Raw genomic sequence first — 23,137 nt, forward strand, 5'->3', positions numbered from 1 at the left:
CTCAGGCTCGTTTACGCTTCCTTGCACCATTTAGCAGTCTGTGCATGCGTCAATCACTAGGAAGTGTAATCGAGCTTGAAATAATGATCATAGAGACTGCAATGTGCAAGATGTACAATGAAAAAAGGAGTTGCATTTTTGTCTGTTCTCACCTAAAATCGATTAGATCACTTTAGAAGAGAGTAAATGATGAGATCATTTTAATTTAAGACTAGACAGATAAGTGTTCTGAAATTAGACTGTATTTTCAATCTTATGTATAAAGGCGGCCTGCTCCAGTTGATTTGTTTACTGTATGTTTAGCTGGAAGAGACAAAGAGGGAATCTTTTACTGTGGCCTCAGACTGCTTAATGAGGGCTTCAACTTAAAGATAGAATGAAAGAGGCTGAAATATATTGTCAAGCTTGTTTATTTAATAGCGTGCACACACAAACACACACACACACACACACACACACTATAGATTCTATCCCCTAAACCTAACCCTCACAAAAAACTTTCTGCATTTTTACATTTTCAAAAAAAAAACAAAACATAGTTTAGTATGATTTTTAAGCTATATGAATTATGGGGACACTAGAAATGTCCTCATAAACCACATTTATAGCATAATACCCTTGTAATTACCAATTTGTAACCGAAAATAAAGTCCTCGTAAACCACTTAAACCTGCCCCCTTGAAAAAAAACCTTGTTCATACTCTCTAAATACAAATATCTATACAATAAAAGTGATCTTGTCCACATGAAAAAATAATCAAAACCGATCACAGTATCTCAGTACTCAGAGGGTTTATGTTAACTTACACAGTCACTGAGGAGTCAGTGTGAAGTAGGAAACCTACATACAAGTCATCTGTGAAGATTCTGTGGAACGTGTACAGGTGTATGAGTGTGCCTTTACAATTGCTGTAATATGACAGACTGCCACATTTCTGGTCTACATAAACTCCAACTCTCATGGACTGAGTAGACACAGGGAACGTATAAACTATCTCATTATTCTGCCACAGTTTCAGGTCACCGTTCAGACAAAGGAGACTAGGGAACTTGTTATTAACACCCATTAAGTACTCTGATCTATCTGAGCTCTTATAGGACACTCCCACTGCAACTCCTCCCTTATACTCCAGCTCAATGTAACTGCGCACAGATAGAGCCTCTTTACACAGAGTCTGGGGATACAGCGTGAATCTGTCGGGATGATCAGGATAGTTCTGCTTCACTGTAGTTTCTGATATTGTCTGGTTGTCCTCAGATAGTATCAGCCGTGGATGTAATGTGTTTGGATCCACTGTAAGCTGACGGAAATCTGCAAAAATTGAGTTTGTTGTCATTTAGACCACTGATTACTAGATTTTTAAAGGGATAGTTCACCCAACAATGAAAATTCTCTTATGATTTCCTCACCCTCATGCCATCCCAGATGTGTATGACTTACGTCTGCAAAACACAAATGAAGATTTTTATAAAATTTATCTCAGCTCTGTAGGTCCATACAATACAAAAGAATGGTGACCAGACCTTTGCAGCTCGAAAAATTACATAATGGAAACATAAAAGTAATCCATAAGATTTCATTGTCTAAATTAATTTCTTCAGAAGCAATATAATTGGTGTGGGTGAGAAACAGAACGATATTTAAGTCCTTATTTACTCTAAATCTCCACTTTCACTTTCAGATGTGAAAGTGAAACTAAACAGGCACCATGAAAAATTGAAAGTGGAGATTTAGGGAAAAAATAAAAGACTTAAATTTTATTCTGTTTCTCACCCACACCTATTTCTGGAGCTACAAATGTCTGCTCACCATTCACTTGCATTGTATGGACCTACAGAGCTGAGACATTCTTCTAACAATCTTTGTTTGTGTTCTGCTGAAAAAAGAAAGTTATACACATCTGGGATGGCATGAGGATGAGTAAATGATGAGAGAATTTTCATTTTTTGGTGAAATATCCATTTAATTTAAGATTCCCCAATAGAGAGTTTCAGCTTTCTTTATGAATCATTATCCTTCATGAAGGTAAACATGTTGTTTTTTCAGTGAAAGGTATAGTTCACCCAAAAATGAAAATTCTGTCATCATTTACTTACCCTAGTGCAGTTTTGTTGGTAGTTTTTCTTCCATGCAACACAAAAAGAGACATTGCATGTCTCAGTCACCATTCACTTTCATTGAATTGTTTTTCCATATAATGAAAGTGAATGGAGGCTGACATTCTGCCTAACATCTCCTTTTTATGCTCCACAGAAGAAAGTTATTTGGGTTAAGAACAACATAAGGATGATTTAATGGGGTGAACTACCTCAAGTGAACTGTACCCGTATATTGTGCAAATAAATAACCTACATTTCATCAGTCCTGGTTTCATCCGACACGCTCCTCCATTGCTGAAACTGGGGGAAATAAAACACTCAGATTTAGAAATGCAACATGTAATTGTTAAAACAGCAGTTAGAAAACATATTTTTTTCAGTCTGTTGTTAGAGTCATATATTGATCTGTTCTGTGAAGGCATTGTTCCTTCTGTGAACTAATGAACTAAAAGCCACAAAACATTTATTTTGATTTCACAAAGAGCACATACTCCAGTTTACAGTTTGGATCTTCTTTTTTAGCAGAGAGCAGTTTCATCCCAGACTCTCCAGGGTGGTTGTAGCTCAGATCCAGCTCCTTCAGAGTAGTGTTTGAGATAAGAGCTGAAGCCAGCGAACTACAGCCCACCTCTGTGATCATACACCCCGACAGTCTGTGAAAATGTCCAAAAGACAAAGTGAGCACTGCAGTGACACCAGCAATCAACATTAACTAACACAAGTGCAAATTACATCCTGTTGCAATGAAAGCAAAGCATTAATGTGCAAATCATCTACATTTACAAGAATAAACACAAACACCAAATTTCTGCCATAAATTTAAGGTGCTGAAGTTTCAGAAAGAAAGTTAAATTACTGACAAACACTAAACAGATTTGTTTCCCATAACATAGTCTATATAGACATACTGTGTATGTGAGCTGGCCAGAAATTGTAAAGGTGATGGAAGTTTTCCAATTATTTTGAATGAATTGAGAACAAGGAAATTGTGCCACCATATTAATTTATTTCATTATAAAACTAACATTTAATTAAAAATTTTAAACTGATTGCATACAATACTTTGTTTAGGTAAAATACTTTGAATCGGCTGCTTTAAAACACTACTCTGCTATGTTTCAATAGCCTAATCATGGTTGCACTCTAGATTAAAAAGAAAATTAAGCAACAGCTGCAGACCGGATGGCTACGGCGACCGGAAGTAAAACATTTTTTGAATGATGACTTGAACCAAATAATCAAGAAAAGCAGCCATCAAGTGCCCAACACAGATGGGAACTCCATCAATATTGTTTAAAAAGCATCCCAGGGTGATACCTCAAGAAGTTGGTTGAGAAAATGTCAAGAGTACATGTCTGCAAATTCTAGGCAAAGGGTGACTACTTTGAAGATGCTAAAATATAACATAGTTTTGAATTATTTTGGATTTTGTTTAGTCACAACATAATTCCCATATTTCCATTTCTATTATTCCATAGTTTTGATGACTTTACTATTATTCTAAAATGTGAAAAAAAAAAAATTATAATAAAGAATGAGTAAGTGTTTCAAAACTTTTGACCGGTAGTGTATATTGTTATATACTGAAATTGACTGATTCACATGGCAGAGAAAATGCCTCGGATACATACATTAGATGGATGGAGTTTGTCTTAAGCGTTTCTCTTCACTCTACAGATGATATTATAACACAAAGCATTTTTGCAATTTCTGCCTTTCTTGCTGTATTATGAGGGAGCACCATGAAGTGACAAGACAAAATTAGATCTCCCCAATGTTGCATGCTTGCGACGAAAACAGCTTTGTTGATTACAGTATAAACTGGAGCAATAGTTTTATCACTCGCTTATAGAGACGTGGTACAACACCAATTAACAGGTTTATACTGCATATGTAAAATCTAAATTTTAGTATGCACTTCCCCACTGCGCGTGCTCACAAGGTGCTGAATGTTGCACGACGAGTGAAGGCGAGAGGGCGACGCTATAGAGGGAGTTCCCCGCATTTGAAAGTGAAGTATGTGGGAATAATTAAAATTGTGCTCAATCCCTGCAATCCCACACTATTGAGCTAACATTCGTAATTGAGATTTTAATCAGGCTACTTGTCCGGTCGGGCAAGTAAAATTCTCTTTAACTTGCCCGTTCAAAATTCCACTTGTTCAGGACAAGTGTTAATGTTGAGCCCTGAATAAAGATTGCATCTATACATCAATGGATGTAGATCATTAACTGAGACACATCTGTTTGCATTTTGCTTTGCAATTTAACAGGAAAGGAGTGCCATCTGCGCAAAAGCAGAGGGAGTAGAGCTTGTGTCTGAATGCATGAGAGAACATCGCCCCCCGCTGTTACTCACACCCAAAACTGAAAATTCTCTCATCATTTACTCACCTTCATACCACCCCAGATGTGTATGACTTTCTTCAGCAGAACACAACTGAAGATTTTTAGAAGAATATCTCAGCTCTGTAGGTCCATACAATGCACGTGGATGGTGATCAGCACTTTTAAGCTCCAAAAAGCACAAACAATCATAGTAAAAGTAATCCATTTGACTCCAGCGGTTAAATTAATTTCTTTAAAGCAATATGATCACTTTGGGTGAGAAACAGATCAATATTTAAGTCCTTTTCACTGTAATTGTTGTCCCCTCCATGAGGGGAATCAGTTAACGCTGCCTCTCGCGTGACGTATGCACACCGGCATGTTTAAATGAAAGCAACACCTATGCTATTGGCTTTGCCAATACAAGCACAACAACTACAGTGAAAAGGACTTGACTACTGATCTGTTTCTCACCCAAATTGATTGTATCGCTTTAAAAGACATTAATTTAATTTAATTTTAGAGTCAAATGGATTACTTATACTGTGCTTTTTGGAGCTTTAAAGTGCTGATCACCATCCACTTGCATTTTATGGACCTACAGAGCTGAGATATTCTTCTAAAAATCTTAATTTGTGTTCTGCTAAAGAAAGAAAATCATACATCTGGGATGGCATAAGTGTGAGTAAATGATGAGAGAATTTTCATTTTTGGGGGAACTAACCATTTAATTATCGCACACGGTCATATTGTGATTTCAACTGTATTTTAATTGTAATGATGATGATCTCTTTTGTTATAATAGTTAAGCTTACCCCAGTTTCTCTATTTTACACTGTGGATCCTTCAATCCAGCTGAGAGCTTTTCCACACCCGAATCTTGCAGGTCATTGTTTTTCAGCTCTAACTCCATCAATTGTGAGTAAGACGATTTAAGAACTGACTCTAGATTTACACAGCAACCCTTCGTGAGACCACACCATTTTAACCTGTAGTAAAAGATCAGACAACACACCAATCAGCCTTTATTCCACAATCTTGTTAAATTTGTTGTATACTGTTGAGAAATGGATAGGTTTAGGTTGGGGTTAGGGGATCTAAAATATCGATAAAATATTAAAAATGTAACAGTAACACTTTACAATAAGGTTCCATTCGTTAACATTGGCTAATGCATAAGGTATCGTGAACAAACAATTAACAATATTTTTTTCTTTACAGCATTTATTAATCTTTGTTAATGTTAGTTAATAAAAATACAAATGTTCATTGTTAGCTCATGTTAGTTCATAATGCATTAACTAATGTTAACAAATACAACTTTTGATTTTAAAAATGTATTAGTACATGCTGAAATTAACATTAACCAAGATTAATAAATGCTGTAAAAGTAGTGTTCATTGTTAGTTTGTTAACTAATGTTAACAAATGGAACCTTACTGTAAAGTGTTACCAATGTAACTATACAAATATATTTATGATATCAAGTATTTATAAATATTTAAGTATTAAGTATAAGTATTTAAAAAGTTTCTAAAGTTGTACAAACATAAAAAATAAAATAAAAAATTAAATGCTGCCAATCCATCCATTTTGTATGTTTCCGCACCCATCCAAACAGACAAAAATGTACATGCAAATACTACCTGTGAATAATAATGAGATAACATTGGGTGAACATAGGCACATCCCCCAGCTAAAGAGTTAGTATTCTTATACTCCACAGAGGATTTTATGGGGAAGAATACAAATTACACATATTCTTTTATTTATATGCACAATTGTCTTCAAACTAACTGACTACTTTCCAAGGCTGAGCACAGGCTTAATTCTCGCTTTTAAGGGACATTAATGTTCTCACGATCCCCATGCTTCTTGGTGCTGAAGCGAATATAAAGTTGGGTTGGGTGGAAGGTTGTTCTAGAGAAGGGTACCTAGTTTATGGACAGCATGCTACTGCAATACTTACTTGAGTGTCTGAAGTTTGCAGTTTGGACTATTTAGTCCAGAGCAGAGACTCTTCACTCCATTATCACTTATGTTATTATAGCTTAGATTCAGTTCTTTCAGTGGTGAGTTTGTTGACTTAAGAGCTGAGGCCAAAAAAACACAGGATGCTGATGAGATACTACAACCAACCAGCCTAAGACAAAGAAAGAAAAAGAAAAAAAGACTATTACAACTAACCAACAAACATTAACCATCTTTTCAACACTTTTCCATTTTTATTCTAGTTTGTGTTAACAGGCTGGTAATAGTTCAACAACATATTTGCAAAATTTACCAAGGAAAGACATTTTCAAATTCAGGTGCATTTGTTTTTAACATTATATCATACATTTAATTACATCAAAACTGTGCATTTTTGTTTTGTTTATTAGCATTTTTTTCTGGAATACAAGTCACTTTTTTGTCATTCAAAGGGTCCTGTGATTTAAATTAAAAGAGTGAGAGAAAAAGATACTTGAATGAATATTTGCTCTATTATGCCATCCTCTATATTATTGTTTAGTAGTTTTTGCAGCTCTTGGATATAGCTGGTGATCAGTTTACTTCTGGTCGCCGTAGCCATCCGGTCTGTAGCTGTTGCTTAATTTTCTTTTTAATCTAGAGTGCAACCATGATTAGGCTATTGAAACATAGCAGAGTAGTGTTTTAAAGCAGCCAATTCAAAGTATTTTACCTAAACAAATTATTGTATGCAATCAGTTTAAATATTCTGTAACAATTTACAGTAAGGTTCCATTTGATAAGTAAGGAATAATTGATGACGGACCGTTGAATTATTTAAAAATAATGTACATGGAATAATTGATGATGGACCGTTGAATTACTGAAAAATATTGCACACCCGAGGTGGTAATGCGGTCACAACGTGTAGCGGAGTGACCGCTGCACCTCGGGTGTGCATTATTTTTCAATAATTCAACGGGCTGGAGTCAATTATTCCACTTATACCATGGTTACCACACCTTAATACATCGTTCAGGGTTTTATCTCAAGACATTTTCTGGTTTTTGTCCCAAAAACGTTCTTGTGAGTGGAACTACTTTCTGCCACCACGGATTCAGCGTCTTGCTCTGATACAGCTCAAGCCTTCATTGCTAGTTCTAAAACTACTTTAGAACTAGTAAAGGAGAATTGCGAGGCTTTGCGCTGCTTTACTGGAGCACTTACTGAAGTAACTAGTTAGTGCGTGTGTGTAAGAGCTTGTGTGTGATTTTGTTTTTGAGGGATCAAAAGAGAGAAGCTCAGAAACTGAGAGAGATCACCAGTGGGATTACCTTTATTTGTTGCAGCTCTCGTCAGAAGTAACATCGCTTCAAATTCGCCAAGATTTAAGTTTAAGCACTTCTCAGCAGCAGCGAGTGTCACCATATTTCCAATGTAAACCTTAACAGCTGTTTTCAACCCTACTAAAATGCCAGTGACTGACATGCCAGCTCTATTACTCGCTCTCGAGTGAGTGTGTGCGTAATGCGTATATGTATGTGTGTCCCCGTGTGTGTGAGAGAGCTTAAGAGAGGGGGAGGTGGTTTCACACAGACATTTCAGATAATATAGAAACTGTTGTATTGATCAAGTGTATCTAGCTCTGATACAGCTCAAGCCTTTATTAATAGTTCGAAAATGTCACTTCAGAACTAGCAATGGAGGATACGCTGCTTTTCGGCATTGGAGTAACAAGGTAGTGTGTGTGTGTGTGTGTGTGTGTGTGTGTGCGTGCGAGTGAATGAGAGGGGGAGGGGTAGCACGGTGCTTTCCATTATAGCTATGTGAAGCTGATTAGGGCGAAATACATTGAAATATAAGAAGTTTCACATATTAAAAGTTATTTCGGATAAAAGAAATGTTGTATGCATCAAATCGTGTGGGTGTGGCTCTGTTTGTTGGTCGCAACATGAGTCTCAATGTGCGTGTGTGTGTGTGTGTGTGTGTGTGTGTGTGTGTATGTATGTGTGTGTGTGAGCGTGTGTAAGTGCAGGGGAGACGAAATTGAAATAAATGAAGGATATTATAGACATTGTTTGACATTCTTAACCAGTTTACTTCATCCAATGTCTTTGTTTATGTAGTTATTTTGCTGTGGTAGCATGTACGGCATGTGTGTGTGTGTGTGTGTGTGTGTGTGTGTGTGTGTAAGACGAGAGCGAAAGAGAGAGAGAGAGAGAGAGAGAGAGAGAGAGAGAGAGAGAGAGAGAGAGAGAGAAGGAGCCCAAGGACGCTTTAAAATCGTAACTGAAATAAATTTAGGATATTATAGACATTGTTTGTCATTCTTATCCGATGTACTAAACCAATGTCTTTGTTTTAATTTATTTTGTTGTGGTAGCCTGTACGGCTCTTTGAAATAACTGAAATGATTTGGCGAAGTGATATGGAACTGTTATGCGGTCAAGACCTGGAACTACATCAAAGCCATGCGTTTACTTGAAAAATAATTGCACACCTTAGAACATCCATCAACCAATCAGAATCAAGCATTCAACAGACCCATGGTATAACATTAGTTAATGCATTAGGTATCATCAACTAACAATGAACAATATGTTTTACAGCATTTATTAATCTTAGTTAATGTTAGTTTATAAAAATAAAAAAAATAATTATACAAACTGTTCATGATGCTTTAACTAATATTAATATATACAACTTTTTATTTATAAAACTTAATAAGTTTAGGTTGAAATTAACATTAACTAATGCAGTTAATTTATGTTAAATAACACAAACTTATTGTTAAGTGTTACCAAGCACCCTGTGAGACAACACTCATTTCTAAAATTGTGCACCCTCATTTTCTTTCCTTGTGTCCTAGCTCCACCCTCTTAGGAAACGAGGAAAGGATGAAAGGAAAGGAAATGAGAAACTTGATTTGTTAACATATTAATAATAAATCTTAATAATTCAAGATGCACTGTTGAACTGTGCCAGATGAAAAGGGGGAGGAGAATTTGTGTGTGTGTAAGTTTCTTCTGCATAGGATGCTCATGTGCTTCCTCTGTCCTTGGTTATCACGGTGCATTTAGAGAATTGAAACGTCCTTCATGATGGCGGAATTTGATCAGTTTCCAGGTCATGGGTTTGAGGATGGAGGAACGAGGATGCACAGTTTAAGAAATGGGAAGCACCCATAGTGACTACTTACTAGAGCCCAACCTATATGGGATTTTTGAGACCGATACCGATTTTAGAGGGGAAAATTCACCGATTACCGATATGGTGGCCGATATAGCTAATTTTTGAGATTTTCTATGTGGATTGTGCACCGATTTTGCACCGATGTGACTATGCAAAGGTACTCAGAAGGCTGCTTTCTTAAACAAATATTTTTATCAAAGAATATTTGACATTATTATTATACATTGTCAACAAATTCTTGAAATGAACACTGAGAAAATAAAGAATAAATAAAAATACAATAAATAGCTTAATAAACATCAGTACTGTATGTTTAGTATAAGTCAATTGCTGACCATTTAAATAAAGAATAAATAAAATAAAAATAAAAATCAGTACTGTATGTTTAGTATCAGTCAGTGGCTGACCATTAAAATAAAGAATAAATTCAAATAAAATAAATAGCTTAATTAACATCAGTAGTACTGTTTCGTATCAGTAAAATGCTGGCCATTTAAATAAAGAATAAATAAAAATAAAATAAATAGCTAAATAAACATCAGGGGCCGGTTGCACCAGCTATACGTAAGTTACAACTTAGCCTCGTTGTGGCATAAATGGGCACTAAGTCAAAATTTATGCACTACTAAATATTTGAGCGTTGCACCATTATATTTATGTAGGACGTAACCCTATGTATAAACTAAATATTTACGAAAGCCTCCAACCAGGAGCAACTGATGGACTAAATCAGCAGACTCCCTTAATGACATCAATAAGCTCATGTTTTGGTTGACAGGCTTCAGTCCTTCCGACATTTATGATGGTGTTGGCATTTACACTCGTTTACATTTACGGGAGAGCGAAATTTTTTTACATTTAAGCGACTCTTCAGTATGAAACCAATCTAACCATGCTGTTTTTAGGATGCGTCGCCCGGTGTCAAGTTTCAACACATTCAAAATATATACAGTATATTAAAATGAATAAATGTCTATTTTTACAGCCTGTTGTATTAGTATTTATTTATCACCCCTTATTTATTTTAGATTCAGTTCCTATATATTATTATTTCCACAGGGCAAAGATACTATTTATCAAATCTACTTTTATTACGTATCCTATTTTAATGTCTGGAAAACCAGAATTTTAAATATTAAATTTTATAAATGTAACGACTGGAATTGTTCGGTTGAAGGGGGTAACAAACTGTGAATCTTGAACAAAACAGTTTGGTGAATACATGTTTACACGCTGACAAGGTATGAAAGTAGCTACGTGGTTAGCTAGTTAGCTATAAGCTCGTTGCAACGAAGAACAAAAGATGGACTTTATTTACTTTCCAGCATTGTGTCTCACCAACTAGGTAACAACATAGCATGAAATCAACACTCAACAGACACAATCCACCACCGCACTGTTGTCTGCTGAGCTGAAAAAAGATGCTCTGATGTTTACCTTTCAATCTGCTACATTACTGACTGCACTGACAAATTATAGCTGGCTAATGTAACAAACAGATGTGATCACCATGAGTGACATGGTTGTCAGGGACAGGGTTAATGTTATATTAGTTATATAAAATGATTTGGTCATTGTTTATTAACTTTCCAGTACATATTTCACAAACTAGTTAGCAGCTTATCAAGAAGACACCGCTGAACTCCGTCCTGTCTGCAGAGCCACCGTCAGTTCAGCTCTGTAAACAATGGAGTCGGAGCGCACTCTGCTGGACAAACTACGTTATGACAACAATTCTAAAGCATTGTTTTCTGCATTATATGTTCTGAAAAAAGTTTTTATATCTGCGCATATTGGTAAGCATATACACCGATACCGATATATCTGTGAAAGGCTAATATCGGCCAATAATATTGGTCGGGCACTACTACTTACCGCAGTTTCTGTAGTTGACAGTGTGGACTATTTAGTCCAGACAAGAGGTTGTTCATTCCAGACTTCTGTAGTTTACTATTGCTCAGATCCAGTTCTCTTAAGGGTGAATTAACCGACTGGAAAGCTGAGGACACTCTTCGACAGGACTCTGATGAGAGATCACAACAATCCAATCTGTAGGGAAAAGAAAACTGTTTTAGTAATTCATTTTTCTGGTCTACATTTGCAGAGATAGAAAAGTTATTTTAAGTTTTTTAGACAAATAATTCACTTTGTGACCATGTGCATTTAGATGTGGTAAAGGAACAAGAACATTCTAAAAAAAAAAATTTGAAAAAGTAATAATTTACATAGTAACAATTTACTTCAAGCAGTATATTCTTTTTAAATAAAGTTTTTGAAGAGGATGTACAGAAAATGCAATTTCAGACATATCCACTACACAGCCTAATCTCATGAAATGTACGTAACCATGGCAAAAAAAATTCAATTCACAATTATGTGCTGTATAACACATTTCGCTGTAGTTTCAGGGTAAAATGTCCAGCGGGGGGCGCCAAATGAGAGTGAAATGGTGTCATAATCAGACAAGCTTTTAAGGTGAATTTGAGATGGAAGTTTTAATGATTAAAATGTACCTCCCTAACCTAAACCATCCCCCTAAACCTAACCAATAGTGTTTTAAAATGCTAAAGCGACATGAAAAGCACATTTTATGAGGCAGCCACGTCATTTTGTGTCGCTTCTATGACACTTTCATCTCATTCTTGCATTCTTGGCTGGGTTTGAACCACGGCCTCAGAGTCCAAAGTCCAACACTCTATCAGGTGAGCTACTGTGTAATATTATCACCTTGTAATAAGTGTGTTAATGTATAGGATACAAGCATTAATATATATTGTTTTTCAAATAATGCATTTTAGTAAAAGTGTTATCAATATCATAACATAGCAATGTGTGAGTAATAGTGCGAAATTTGTTTATAAAATCATAATCAGCTGCTGCAGTCGTGATTTGTGTGAAAATTAATAAAACACAGATTTTGTAGCACCTCTAGTGTTCATTTCACCAGGAAACTACAGCAAATTGTACCTGGAGACACGTTGTTTTTCAAAATGTAAATAGAGTCAGGTTGGTATGTGAACAGTGTTTTTGGGGGGGTGATTAATGTAGAGCACAGTATGTGGGATCAGAAAACTTTAACTGACCTGGCTCTTCTGCAGATCCTGAGAACTGGCAGCAGTCTTAGCTGGTTTGCTGTTGATGTACGGAACTTGTTCATGTCAAACTCATCTAATTCCTCTCCCGATGTGAGCAAGACATAGGCCAGTGCTGACCATTGCTCTGGCTCCAGCTCACTACCCAGCAGTGTTCCTGATTTCATGGCAGTCTGAATTTCTTTAACAAGAGAGTTGTCTTTTAGCTCATTTAAACAGTGGAACAGATTGAAGACTCTCTCTGGTGATGATTCCTGTTTGATCTTCTCTTTGATAAAATCTATCATGTTTTTGTCTCTGCAGGGTTCAGTTAAACTGCCTGCGATGAGAAGATCTTGCAGGAGACTGTGGTTAGGGTCAATGGAAAGACCCAAAAGGAAGCGGAGGAAGAGGTCTAGGTGTCCATTTTCACTCTTTAAAGCTTTTTCTACAGCAATCTGCTGTAAATGAGCAATATCCAGCATCTTATCAACATTCATGGATTCACCTTTGTTAAGTACATTTTTCCCATCATTAACACATGCAAAGTGAGCATATACTGCTGCAAGATACTCCTGGAGGATCAGATGCACAAAACTGTAGACCTTTTCCTTGTACAATCCCAGCTCCTCTCTGAAAATCACAGTGCACACTGAGTACTCTGAAACTTTATTGACATCAATGTCACAGTTTTTCAGGTCCTTTTCTTGGAATATCAAATTGCCTTTCTCTAGTTGCTGGAAAGCCAATTCTCCCATTTTCAAAATCAATGTTTTATCTGATTCTGACAGTTTCTTTGGGTTACTTGCATCAGCTCCATTGAACTTCTTATGCTTGAGACTGATCTGAATGAGCAAGAAGTGAGTGAACATCTCAGTCAGAGTTTTGGGTATTTCATCAGAGCTCCCATCACTCAACATATTTTCGAGCACATTGGCTGAAATCCAACAGAAGATTGGCATGTGGCACATGATGTAGAGACTCCGACATGATTTGATGTGAGTAATAATTTCACTTGCCAGTTTCTGATCACTAATTTTCCTCCTGAAGTATTCTTCCTTCTGATGATCATTGAACCCACGAATCTCTGTGACCCGATGGACACACTCAGCAGGAATCTGACTGGCTGTTGATGGTCGTGAAGTTATCCAGAGGAGAGCAGAAGGAAGCAGATTGCCCTTGATGAGGTTTGTAAGTAGCACATCAACAGAGGTTTGCTCATTTGTATCAGAGCAGATGTCATTCTTCTGGAACTCAAGAGGATACTGACAGACTTCTAAACCATCCAAAATAAAAAGCACTTTCAATTTTGAAAGATTTGCCTCTTTCAATTCAGGAGCATATTGATGAATGAGTTGCAGAAGACTGCAGTTCCCCCTTTTCTGGTTGAGGTCTCGAAATGGAAGATGAATGATGGCATTGATATCTTGGTTTGCTTTTCCGTCTGCCCAGTCTAGAATGAACTTCCGCACTGACACATTCTTCCCAATGCCAACTATGCCCATCGTCAGGACTGTTCGGACTTGTTGTCTTTGTCCTGGCAGTGTCTTGAAGATGTCATTACATGCGTATTTAGTCTCTGGAGTGGTTCTACTTTGTATAATTCTTTCATTTCTTAACACCTCATGTTCATTATTGATCTCTCCACTTCCACCTTCTGTCATGTAGATTTCTGTGTAGATCTCATTCAGTAAACTTTGTTTACCTTGAGATGAATTTCCTTCATTTATACGTTGACATTTGTGCATCAGGTTTGCTTTATTGACTTCAGTGATTTTTTGAAGAGGATTAGCTATGGAAAAGTTTGATATGTATTGATACAATGACTATAAAAAGCATAAAACTCTAAAAAGCATACACAAATTTTAGAAGCATTTACCATTTTCCAGGAAGTGTAATGTGATCCTTAATGCTGCTGCTTCATCAAAGCTCTCCATCAATTTTTTGACAACTTCGGAGACACTGAGCTCTTCTGGCTGACTTCCCAAGCAATCCGAGTATTCCTCATTCAGTTCTCTTTTGAAGGTTTTGAAGACTTCTGTCCCCATTTTCCCCATAAAACGAAGGAGCAGGAAATGACTGTCTGACACATAAGGTTTCTGCAATAGAAAAATAAATAAATAAATATACATATATACATAATGTGCACACCGCCAGTTTCGAATGATGTATTAAAATATCATTTAAAAACTGAATAGGCATTTCTATGAAAAACTAACCACACAGTAGTGTTTGCTGTGGCCACGGTGCTCTTGCTCTGCACAGATATTACAGATGTATATGTTATCAGTCTTACAGAACACCTCCAAAGCTCTGTGGTGCTGCTGACAAACTCTTTTAGCAGGTAGAGACTCTGCCTGCTCTGGTGTTTCTTGTGTTGACAACTTCCTGCATGGATATTTACTTTTTAATCAATTACTGTAAACTGACATTCTTTGGATTATGAAATTATTTACACATTTTATTTAAATCAAGGTTATTGCATTACAGCACATCCCTTGCAAAAATTGGGAGTTCATTGCAAATTTGCTGCAAATTCACCACTGATCATTTTCACATGCAAGTGCGCTTTGCATCAAACTTTCAGATTCACCACTACCAGTGAAGAGCTGCAAACTTCTGGCAGACATTTGCGGCGCAAAGCTCATTTGTATGTGAAAATAACGAGTTGCAAATTTGTGGCATTTTCACTGTAACTTTTTTTGTAAATGTTGTCCAAACCTTTTTCTAATTCTCTGTGCTCCATCACTGAAATTCAGTGGTTCAGGAATTGATCTGTCACTCTTCAGAGACACATGTGATGGTGTTGATGAGTCTGATCTCTCCTGTATTTTTCTAAGAGAAAATCAGGCAGAGAATATTTGTCATGTGTAAACAAGCATTTTCTCCTAGTCTTTCTAACTTCCTCGAAAATGCTTCATTACATCAAACCTTTTAATGTCTCTTTGTGCTCCATCACTGAAGTTCAGTGGTTCAGGAATTGATCTGTCACTCTTCAGAGACACATGTGATGGTGTTGATGAGTCTGATCTCTCCTGTATTTTTCTAAGAGAAAATCAGGCAGAGAATATTTGTCATGTGTAAACAAGCATTTTCTCCTAGTCTTTCTAACTTCCTCGAAAATGCTTCATTACATCAAACCTTTTAATGTCTCTTTGTGCTCCATCACTGAAGTTCAGTGGTTCAGGAATTGATCTTGCACTCTTCAGAGACACATGTGATGGTGTTGATGAGTCTGATGTGTTCTGTATGTTTCTAAGAGGAAGAAACAGGGGCATAATATTTGTCATTTTAAAAAGTTATGCTTATTTTTTCTCTATTCCTGAGAAAAAGCTTACTAAACAATGAATAATCTCTTGGGTTTTTATTATTATTAATATTTTACCATGCAGTTTACCAAGTTTTTGCTCTGGATCTTTATGCTAAGGGTCACGGAAGTGGTATAGATTGTTTAAGTGTAATATAAAAGCAAATACTGTAAATTCCATATTTATACATATGAACAAAGGTCATTTAGGATTAACAGCTTTTAATGACATAATCATCCTTTTTATGTACAAAAAACAATAATCTAAACATTTAGTGAAAAAGAAAAAAAATCAAAGCAACGGTGATCTTAAATCTGACTTTTTCATTATCCTCACAGTTCTGAGTGAAGGTCTTCTTCTGGGCTGCTCTTATCATCCAACTCTCCAGATTTACTCATTATTACTATCTAACTGATTCCTGCAAAGATAAAAGGTTTTATTTTAATAGAGGCAGTCACAATTCACTGCGGTATATATCTGAAAGAACAAAACATGTATTGCTGTTTATGCTTATGGATCTATCACTTTTGTGCAAGCTTAGTTTTGTATTCTCCTAAATTGGTTGTGTGTGGATGCTGTGGAGAATAGTGTGGGCCTCCACACACGCTAGGTCTCCGCGGTAACGCGCTCAACAAGCCACGTGACAAGATGCGCGGATTGATGGTCTCAGACGCGGCGGCAACTGAGATTCGTCCTCTGCCACCCGGATTGAGGCAAGTCACTACGCCACCACGAGGACTTAGAGCGCATTGGGAATTGGGCATTCCAAATTGGGGAGAAAAAGAATACAATGTCCCCCAAAATTTTATCACTTATAATTTGCAAGATATGATTTATTCCTTATGTAATCCCATATATGCACTTTACAGATATAAATTCATAAATACATCATATTAACATCAGCCGTCCAGCCATTTACACGTGTTTTTAAGCCAAGGGTTCTGTGGAGGAGATGATGGGTTTTCAGTCACCCGTTTAGTCATGCTGTCATGCAACTTTTGGCCATGTGTAGTGTATTCACAAGAAGGATCAAAGATTTAATCACTGAGTTAAAGATTTGATTATTGGCTGAATGTAATAAACATATGAATCCCTGAGAAGAGACTTGCTACTAAATCGGTTGTGATGTGTAATATACAGTAGGTAGATATTAGGCCTAATCTGTGAATTAACAATGTGTATATAACATGAAATCAGACAACCCAAACAAGAAAAAATACCTGTATGGTCCAGAAATGAGAAATGTAACTGGTGTTTTATGAGGATGATATGAAGTAGACAGTTTTGAATATTCATCTTCACCCTGCAGCTGAACAGCTCTGATAACAGAATAATAGCCATAGTGATTTTGCTTCTTTTCATATCAAACGCCATTATCATGTCGAATTAATGTTTACGTTTTGAAACATTACCTAATTAAATGTATACTTACATTTTGGATATTGAGCAGCTCATTTCCATGCATGTGTATAACTGGGGTTTAACAAAGTTTATTACGTCTCATTCGGCGCTTCATCTCTAAAGGCGAATTAATGAGAGAAAATGTGTTTGTTTTTTTAACAGTGGGAATAAAACTAGCGCTCTGTTCCTTTACGAGAGCACATGCATGTTAAACAGTCTACACCACATGGAGAGAGATGATGATGAGACATATGCACGGAGAGACATGGATTTTCAGTCCTACAGAAAGAAACGTCATGGTTACTGGTGTAACCTCCGTTCCCTGATGGAGGGAACGAGACGTTGGTCCCCTAGTGTCACTACATCTACACCAACGTCGAGTGAGTGACAGATAGGGAACTGTTGATTTCATGATTTCTTGTGTTCCAATGTGTGGATTACTGCTTTTCACCAACATGTAAAAGTGAAAAATGTGGGGATTTCACGCTCTGTGAACGCAGAATGTGCGGGGATACTTAAAATGTTAAACAAGACGTTAAATCCCGCTACGAAATTCTTTAAGTGGTTTTTTTCTTTTCTTTTTTTTTCTATTTTCTACACATTGGTAATAGCTGCTGCTAAGACACTTGGAAAAGAGCGAGGACAGTGCTAGGAGAGTGCGCTCGGTGTCTGCACGTGACTGTGCCTATGCGAGTCTTTGAGAGATAAAATATACTCGCGCTCGCTCCTTGGTTAGAAGACTTCGTTCGCGCCGTGTAATTTTTATGCTCTCCCGCTTATTGTTTTCTTGCACTAATGTTATAAATGCAGCACTGGCCCGATCGGGCAAGTGACAGGAATCTTTCTCACACTGGCCCCGGGCAGTCCTCAGTGTCATATCACAAAACACTCCAATAATATCACATGAAAGAAGAGGGACGATTTTAAAACTAATTGTATCTGACATAAATACTTAAGAACATTATTGTTTTTTCACCTAAATAAACAGGCTTATAAAGTCTACAGGTTCCTGTTAACAGGCCTATACACTAATCATTTACTGAACAACGAAAAAATCGGTTTATGTAGTAAACAAATACCGGCGAAATATTAGAATATCCGTTAATTGATTATTTAAACATAATGGTCCTTAATCAAAATGACAAATAGTTTCTTATAATTTATTATAACTTACCAAACAGCTCAAAAACATTACGGTTATACTTTCGCTTTCACCACCTTCCCTTGTGACGCTGCATTAAATTGGAAAAACACGGGAGGAGTTTTTAATATTTAACGCGCCTTTTCTTTAGCCAGTCAGATAACGTTGCGCACACTGCATCTAGAGAAGTTCTACACTATAATATTCTGAACCGTGGTACACACACGCACGATTTGCTGTTTTCATTTCTGTGGTTAACAGTCAGATATCTTCCAATGGTCTCTGTCATGACATATAATTGTAACAGTTGTCATTACAGCAGTTTCAAAACCCCATTGCGGACAAATCGGAACATTAACCCTTGTGCGTCAATTTAAAAAAGTTACTCAGAGGTCCTTAGAGGACAAAAATGTCCGCGTCAAAAAACTGCCATAATAATATTATATATTAATATTATTTTCCACTTTCAATGAGTTAATTTATTTAACCAACATCAGTCCTGATCATAACTACCAAATATTCATTCATTTTCAACCCTTTAAATGCCAGTTTTTTTTTATTTATTTATTTATTTTTTATTTATTTATTTATTTTTTTTTATGAATTGTTTTCCATATACTAAATGCTAAGGGGATTTTATTTAATTTATTTTTTTAGTATTTATTTTTTATTTATTTATTATTATTTTTATTTTTTTGGGGGGGGATTATCACAGTCTGGGATATGTCACTGATTAGCAACAACATTGTTTTTGATGCATTATTATTTTTTGTGCAGTGACAGATTTAAAAATAAAAAATCTCACTCTCAGGACCTTAGAGGACAAAAATGCCCATGTCAAAAAACTGCCATAAAAATATTATATATTAATATTATTTTCAACTTTAACTGACACTGACTTTCACTGATTTTTTACCCAACATCAGTCCTGATCATAACTACCAAATATTCATTAATTTTCAGGATTTTAACCCTTTAAATGCCAGTTTATTTATATAATACCACTGTTGATTTTTACACACACACACACACACACACAAATTTTATCAAAACACACTCTGACAACCATACAACACACCCACACAATTTTAGAAGCATACATTTTTTAATTGGCCTGCAGTGCTCTATAATACAGCAAACAGAAAATAGTAAAAAAAGCATGTAATTGCTCCATAGGCTAAACATGAGAAAAATGGCACCATCTGGTAGAAAATATTAACATTTTTAATTTTTAAGTCAGGGCTCCGGAATGAAAGCATAATATATAATTCATGATTTGATGCTTTAGTGGCACTGGGATCAAATATTGCAGTTTTAATGGGTTTCAATGGTGACATTATTGTCCTTAAGGTCATGAGTGTAACTATTTTGCATACACAGTGTATTGTAGATGTATTATAGGAACTGAGGTTGAAATTCCAAAATTCCCCAAAAAATACACACCTTTGGCAAAATGTATGCCATTGTCATTAACACAGCCAAAATGATTGAAAAAACACAAATGAAAAAGACAAAAATTTTCCTAAGGTCGCACAAGGGTTAATGAAAATCTACGCTAAACGTCTCCATCCCAGTTTCCACTACATTTAACTGAATCAGTCTATGGTTGTAACAGGTAGGAGGGAGTATTTTAGCCAGAGAGTTTATGGTAATATCATCCACTTTAACACTGGCCATGAAAAGTCAAAATAGGCTTTTCATGGTAAAAACGCAAAACATAATTTATAAACTGGGCGTGTTGGACAGGTGGCTTAAACGTGCCAATATTGAGAGTGAAAGGGATGCATCAGTATGGGTGTGTATAGGGCATGTACAGTTCCATAAAGCTGAAATCTACAGTGATACTGAACAGTGTAAAACCAGTAGTAACTTATGTGCTAGGATATAGCTTTGGGTAAGAAAATAGTCCCTGATCCTACTGCATTTAAAGCAATAAGTGCAGATCTTTCTAGAACTTTTGATGTGGTGGGAGTCATTTGAAAAACAGCTGTGGATGTCATGTGGGAATTATTTGCATAGATAATAGCACTGGTGACAACCATAAAAAAATAAACCTGGACACAAAAGAAATCAAAAGCATTTTTCATTTACACGTTTAAAACTTTTAAACAATTTTCTTTGGACCAACCCTGCCCAGATTCAAGGCCTTCATTTAGTAGTTTGTTGCTCTCTCTTTAGATTATTCTGTAAACCTTTTTAAACTATAAAATCAGTCAGTCAGCAAGGTGTTCATTTACCGTAAATGGTTCAGCTGGGATATCTGATTAGGTGCATACATTTAATTTTTTGTTTTGCTGACACAGAGTCACAGAGGAGTAAGGGAGAAGTAAAAACCCTGCATATAACTGTCCGGTGAATGTGGTGTGGTGTGTGTGCAGGTGAGTGAGCGAGTTATTGCAAATACTGTAATATGACAGACTACCAGCTTCCCGGTCTCCATAAACACCTAATCTGGTGGACTGAGAAAAGACGGAAACTTGCAAGCTATCTCATTATTTTGCCAAAATTTTAGTTTGACATTTAAACAGCTAAGAATAGGGAATTTGTTATTAACTCCCATTATGTTCTCTGATCTATCTGAGCTCTTATAGGACACTCCCACTGCAACTCCTTCGTTATACTCCACCTCAAAGTAACAGCGATCAGTTAGAGGCTCTCTACACAGAAACTGGGGGTACAGTTTAAATCTGTAAGGATGATCAGGATAGTTCTGCTTCACCGTAGTTTCTGAAATTGTCTGGTTTCCCTCAGACAGTTTCAGGTGTGGATGTTTTGTGCTGTGATCCACTGTAAGCTGACAGGCATCTGCAGAAAAAGGGGAATTTGTCATTGGTTATTGTCAGTTTAGGGTATTATGATTACTAGATTTATTAATGTAACATCTCTCATACCGAATTTAAGTTTTCTCAGTCAATCTTTAATCTGTAAATTATTTTGGATATTTATAGTGGCCAATTACCAACAGCACAAGCAGCTTTTAATTTAAAGTTACTCTCTCACTCTTTCGTGTGGATCAGGCTAGGGCAGCAATTTCTTGACCACTTCCAGTTACACACCCAGGATCTCTGCCTGCTTTGGTCATGGACAGACCGTCACAAAACAGTCAGAGACAGTTTTGATCCAGGCTGATATAATATGCGCTTCCAAAAAATATCTATGAGCACTGCACAGGAAGAAAGCATTGAATGTGTGTGAGGTTTGTGAATGAAATATTTAAAATGTGTTCAATGGTTTTGTTTAAACAATCTATCTCCATATTTGTAGACGGTATATGATAAAAGTTATTTTGCCAATTCAAAAGTATTTTCTGTGGTAATGAACATAATGCCACAAATGCTCTCAAAAGAGCTTGTATTGAACATTCCTTAAAATGTATGATCAGCAAAGTGTAACTGACCTGGCTCTTCTGCAGATCCTGAGAACTGGCAGCAGTCTTAGCTGGTTTGCTGTTGATGTACGGAACTTGTTCATGTCAAACTCATCTAATTCCTCTCCCGATGTGAGCAAGACATAGGCCAGTGCTGACCATTGCTCTGGCTCCAGCTCACTACCTAACAGTGTTCCTGATTTCATGGCAGTCTGAATTTCTTTAATGAGAGTTGTCTTTCAGCTCATTTAAACTGTGGAACAGATTGAAGATTCTCTCTGGTGATAATTCCTGTTTGATCTTATCTTGGATGTAAAGAACTGTCATGTTTTTTTCAACACAGGGTTTAAATGAACTGCCTTTGGTGAGAAGGTCTTGCAGGAGAGTGTTGTTAGGCTCAACGGAAAGACCCAAAAGGAAGCGGACAAAGAGGACTAGATAGCCATTTTCACTTCTTAAAGCTTTCTCCACTGCACTTTGATGTACATCTGTAAGGTTGGTGTACCGATTTGTAGGTCTATCTTTGTCAAGAACTTTTAAACCATTATTAGCACATGCAAAGTGTGCATATACTGCTGCAAGATACTCCTGGAGGATCAGATACACAAAACTGTAGACCTTTTCCTTGTACAATTCCAGCTCCTCTCTGAAAATCACTGTGCACACTGAGTACTCTGAGACTTTATCAACATCAATGCCACAGTTTTTCAGGTCCTTTTCTTTGAATATCAAATTGCCTTTCTCCAGTTGCTGGAAAGCCAATTCTCCCATTTTCAAAATCAATGTTTTATCTGATTCTGACAGTTTCTTTGGGTTACTTGCATCAGCTCCATTGAACATCTTATGCTTGAGACTGATCTGAATGAGCAGGAAGTGAGTGAACATCTCAGTCAGAGTTTTGGGTATTTCATCAGAGTTCCCATCACTCAACATATTTTCGAGCACAGTGGCAACAGAAGATTGGCATGTGGCACATGATGTAGAGACTCCAACATGATTTGATGTGAGTAATTACTTTACTTGCTAGTTTCTGATCACTGAATTTCTTCCTGAAGTATTCTTCCTCCTGAAGATCATTGAACCCACAAATCTCTGTGACCCGATGGACACACTCAGGAATCCGACTGGCTGTTGAAGTTCATGAAGATATCCAGAGGAGAGCAGAAGGAAGCAGATTGCCCTTGATGAGGTATGTAAGTAACACATCAGCAGAGGTTTGCTCAATAATATCAGAGCAGATGTCATTCTTCTGGAAATCAAGAGGATACTGACAGACTTCT

At 36.6% G+C, this 23,137-nt stretch overlaps 1 protein-coding gene across 8 annotated transcripts; it reads right to left on the reverse strand.

Annotated features, from left to right (window-relative positions):
- Positions 1 to 394: 394 nt before the first annotated feature.
- LOC127452712 (NACHT, LRR and PYD domains-containing protein 4-like) lies at positions 395 to 21,254 on the reverse strand. Of its 8 annotated transcripts, XM_051718329.1 has the most exons (15): positions 17,381 to 18,402; positions 17,169 to 17,267; positions 16,285 to 16,366; positions 15,782 to 15,895; positions 15,572 to 15,685; positions 15,362 to 15,475; positions 14,860 to 15,028; positions 14,520 to 14,739; positions 12,653 to 14,432; positions 11,445 to 11,618; positions 6,397 to 6,570; positions 5,243 to 5,416; positions 2,592 to 2,753; positions 2,354 to 2,400; positions 395 to 1,312 (listed from the first exon to the last, which is right to left on the reverse strand). In XM_051718329.1, exons 3-15 carry the CDS (start codon positions 16,344 to 16,346, stop codon positions 804 to 806), a joined length of 3,813 nt encoding a protein of 1,270 aa, XP_051574289.1. In that variant the 5' UTR covers positions 16,347 to 16,366; positions 17,169 to 17,267; positions 17,381 to 18,402; the 3' UTR covers positions 395 to 803. The 8 variants fall into 8 exon arrangements, with proteins under 8 accessions (XP_051574289.1, XP_051574288.1, XP_051574290.1 ...); XM_051718328.1 differs by lacking the exons at positions 17,169 to 17,267; positions 17,381 to 18,402 and adding an exon at positions 21,210 to 21,254; XM_051718330.1 differs by lacking the exons at positions 17,169 to 17,267; positions 17,381 to 18,402 and adding an exon at positions 21,117 to 21,185.
- Positions 21,255 to 23,137: the final 1,883 nt, after the last annotated feature.

Source organism: Myxocyprinus asiaticus, chromosome 15 (genome assembly GCF_019703515.2).
Source record: "Myxocyprinus asiaticus isolate MX2 ecotype Aquarium Trade chromosome 15, UBuf_Myxa_2, whole genome shotgun sequence".
In the NCBI taxonomy this organism is placed as follows: domain Eukaryota; kingdom Metazoa; phylum Chordata; class Actinopteri; order Cypriniformes; family Catostomidae; genus Myxocyprinus; species Myxocyprinus asiaticus.

Bases quoted from the DNA above. Each gene is read 5' to 3' on its own strand.
- LOC127452712 (XM_051718328.1), bottom strand. From the start codon at position 16,346: ATGAGTAAATCTGGAGAGTTGGATGATAAGAGCAGCCCAGAAGAAGAC. The intron at 14,433-14,519 runs GTAAATGCTTCT...ACTTTTCCATAG, and splicing joins ATTACACTTCCTGGAAAATG to CTAATCCTCTTCAAAAAATC. The intron at 6,571-11,444 runs GTAAGTAGTAGT...TCTTTGTCTTAG, and splicing joins TGTCAACTACAGAAACTGCG to GCTGGTTGGTTGTAGTATCT.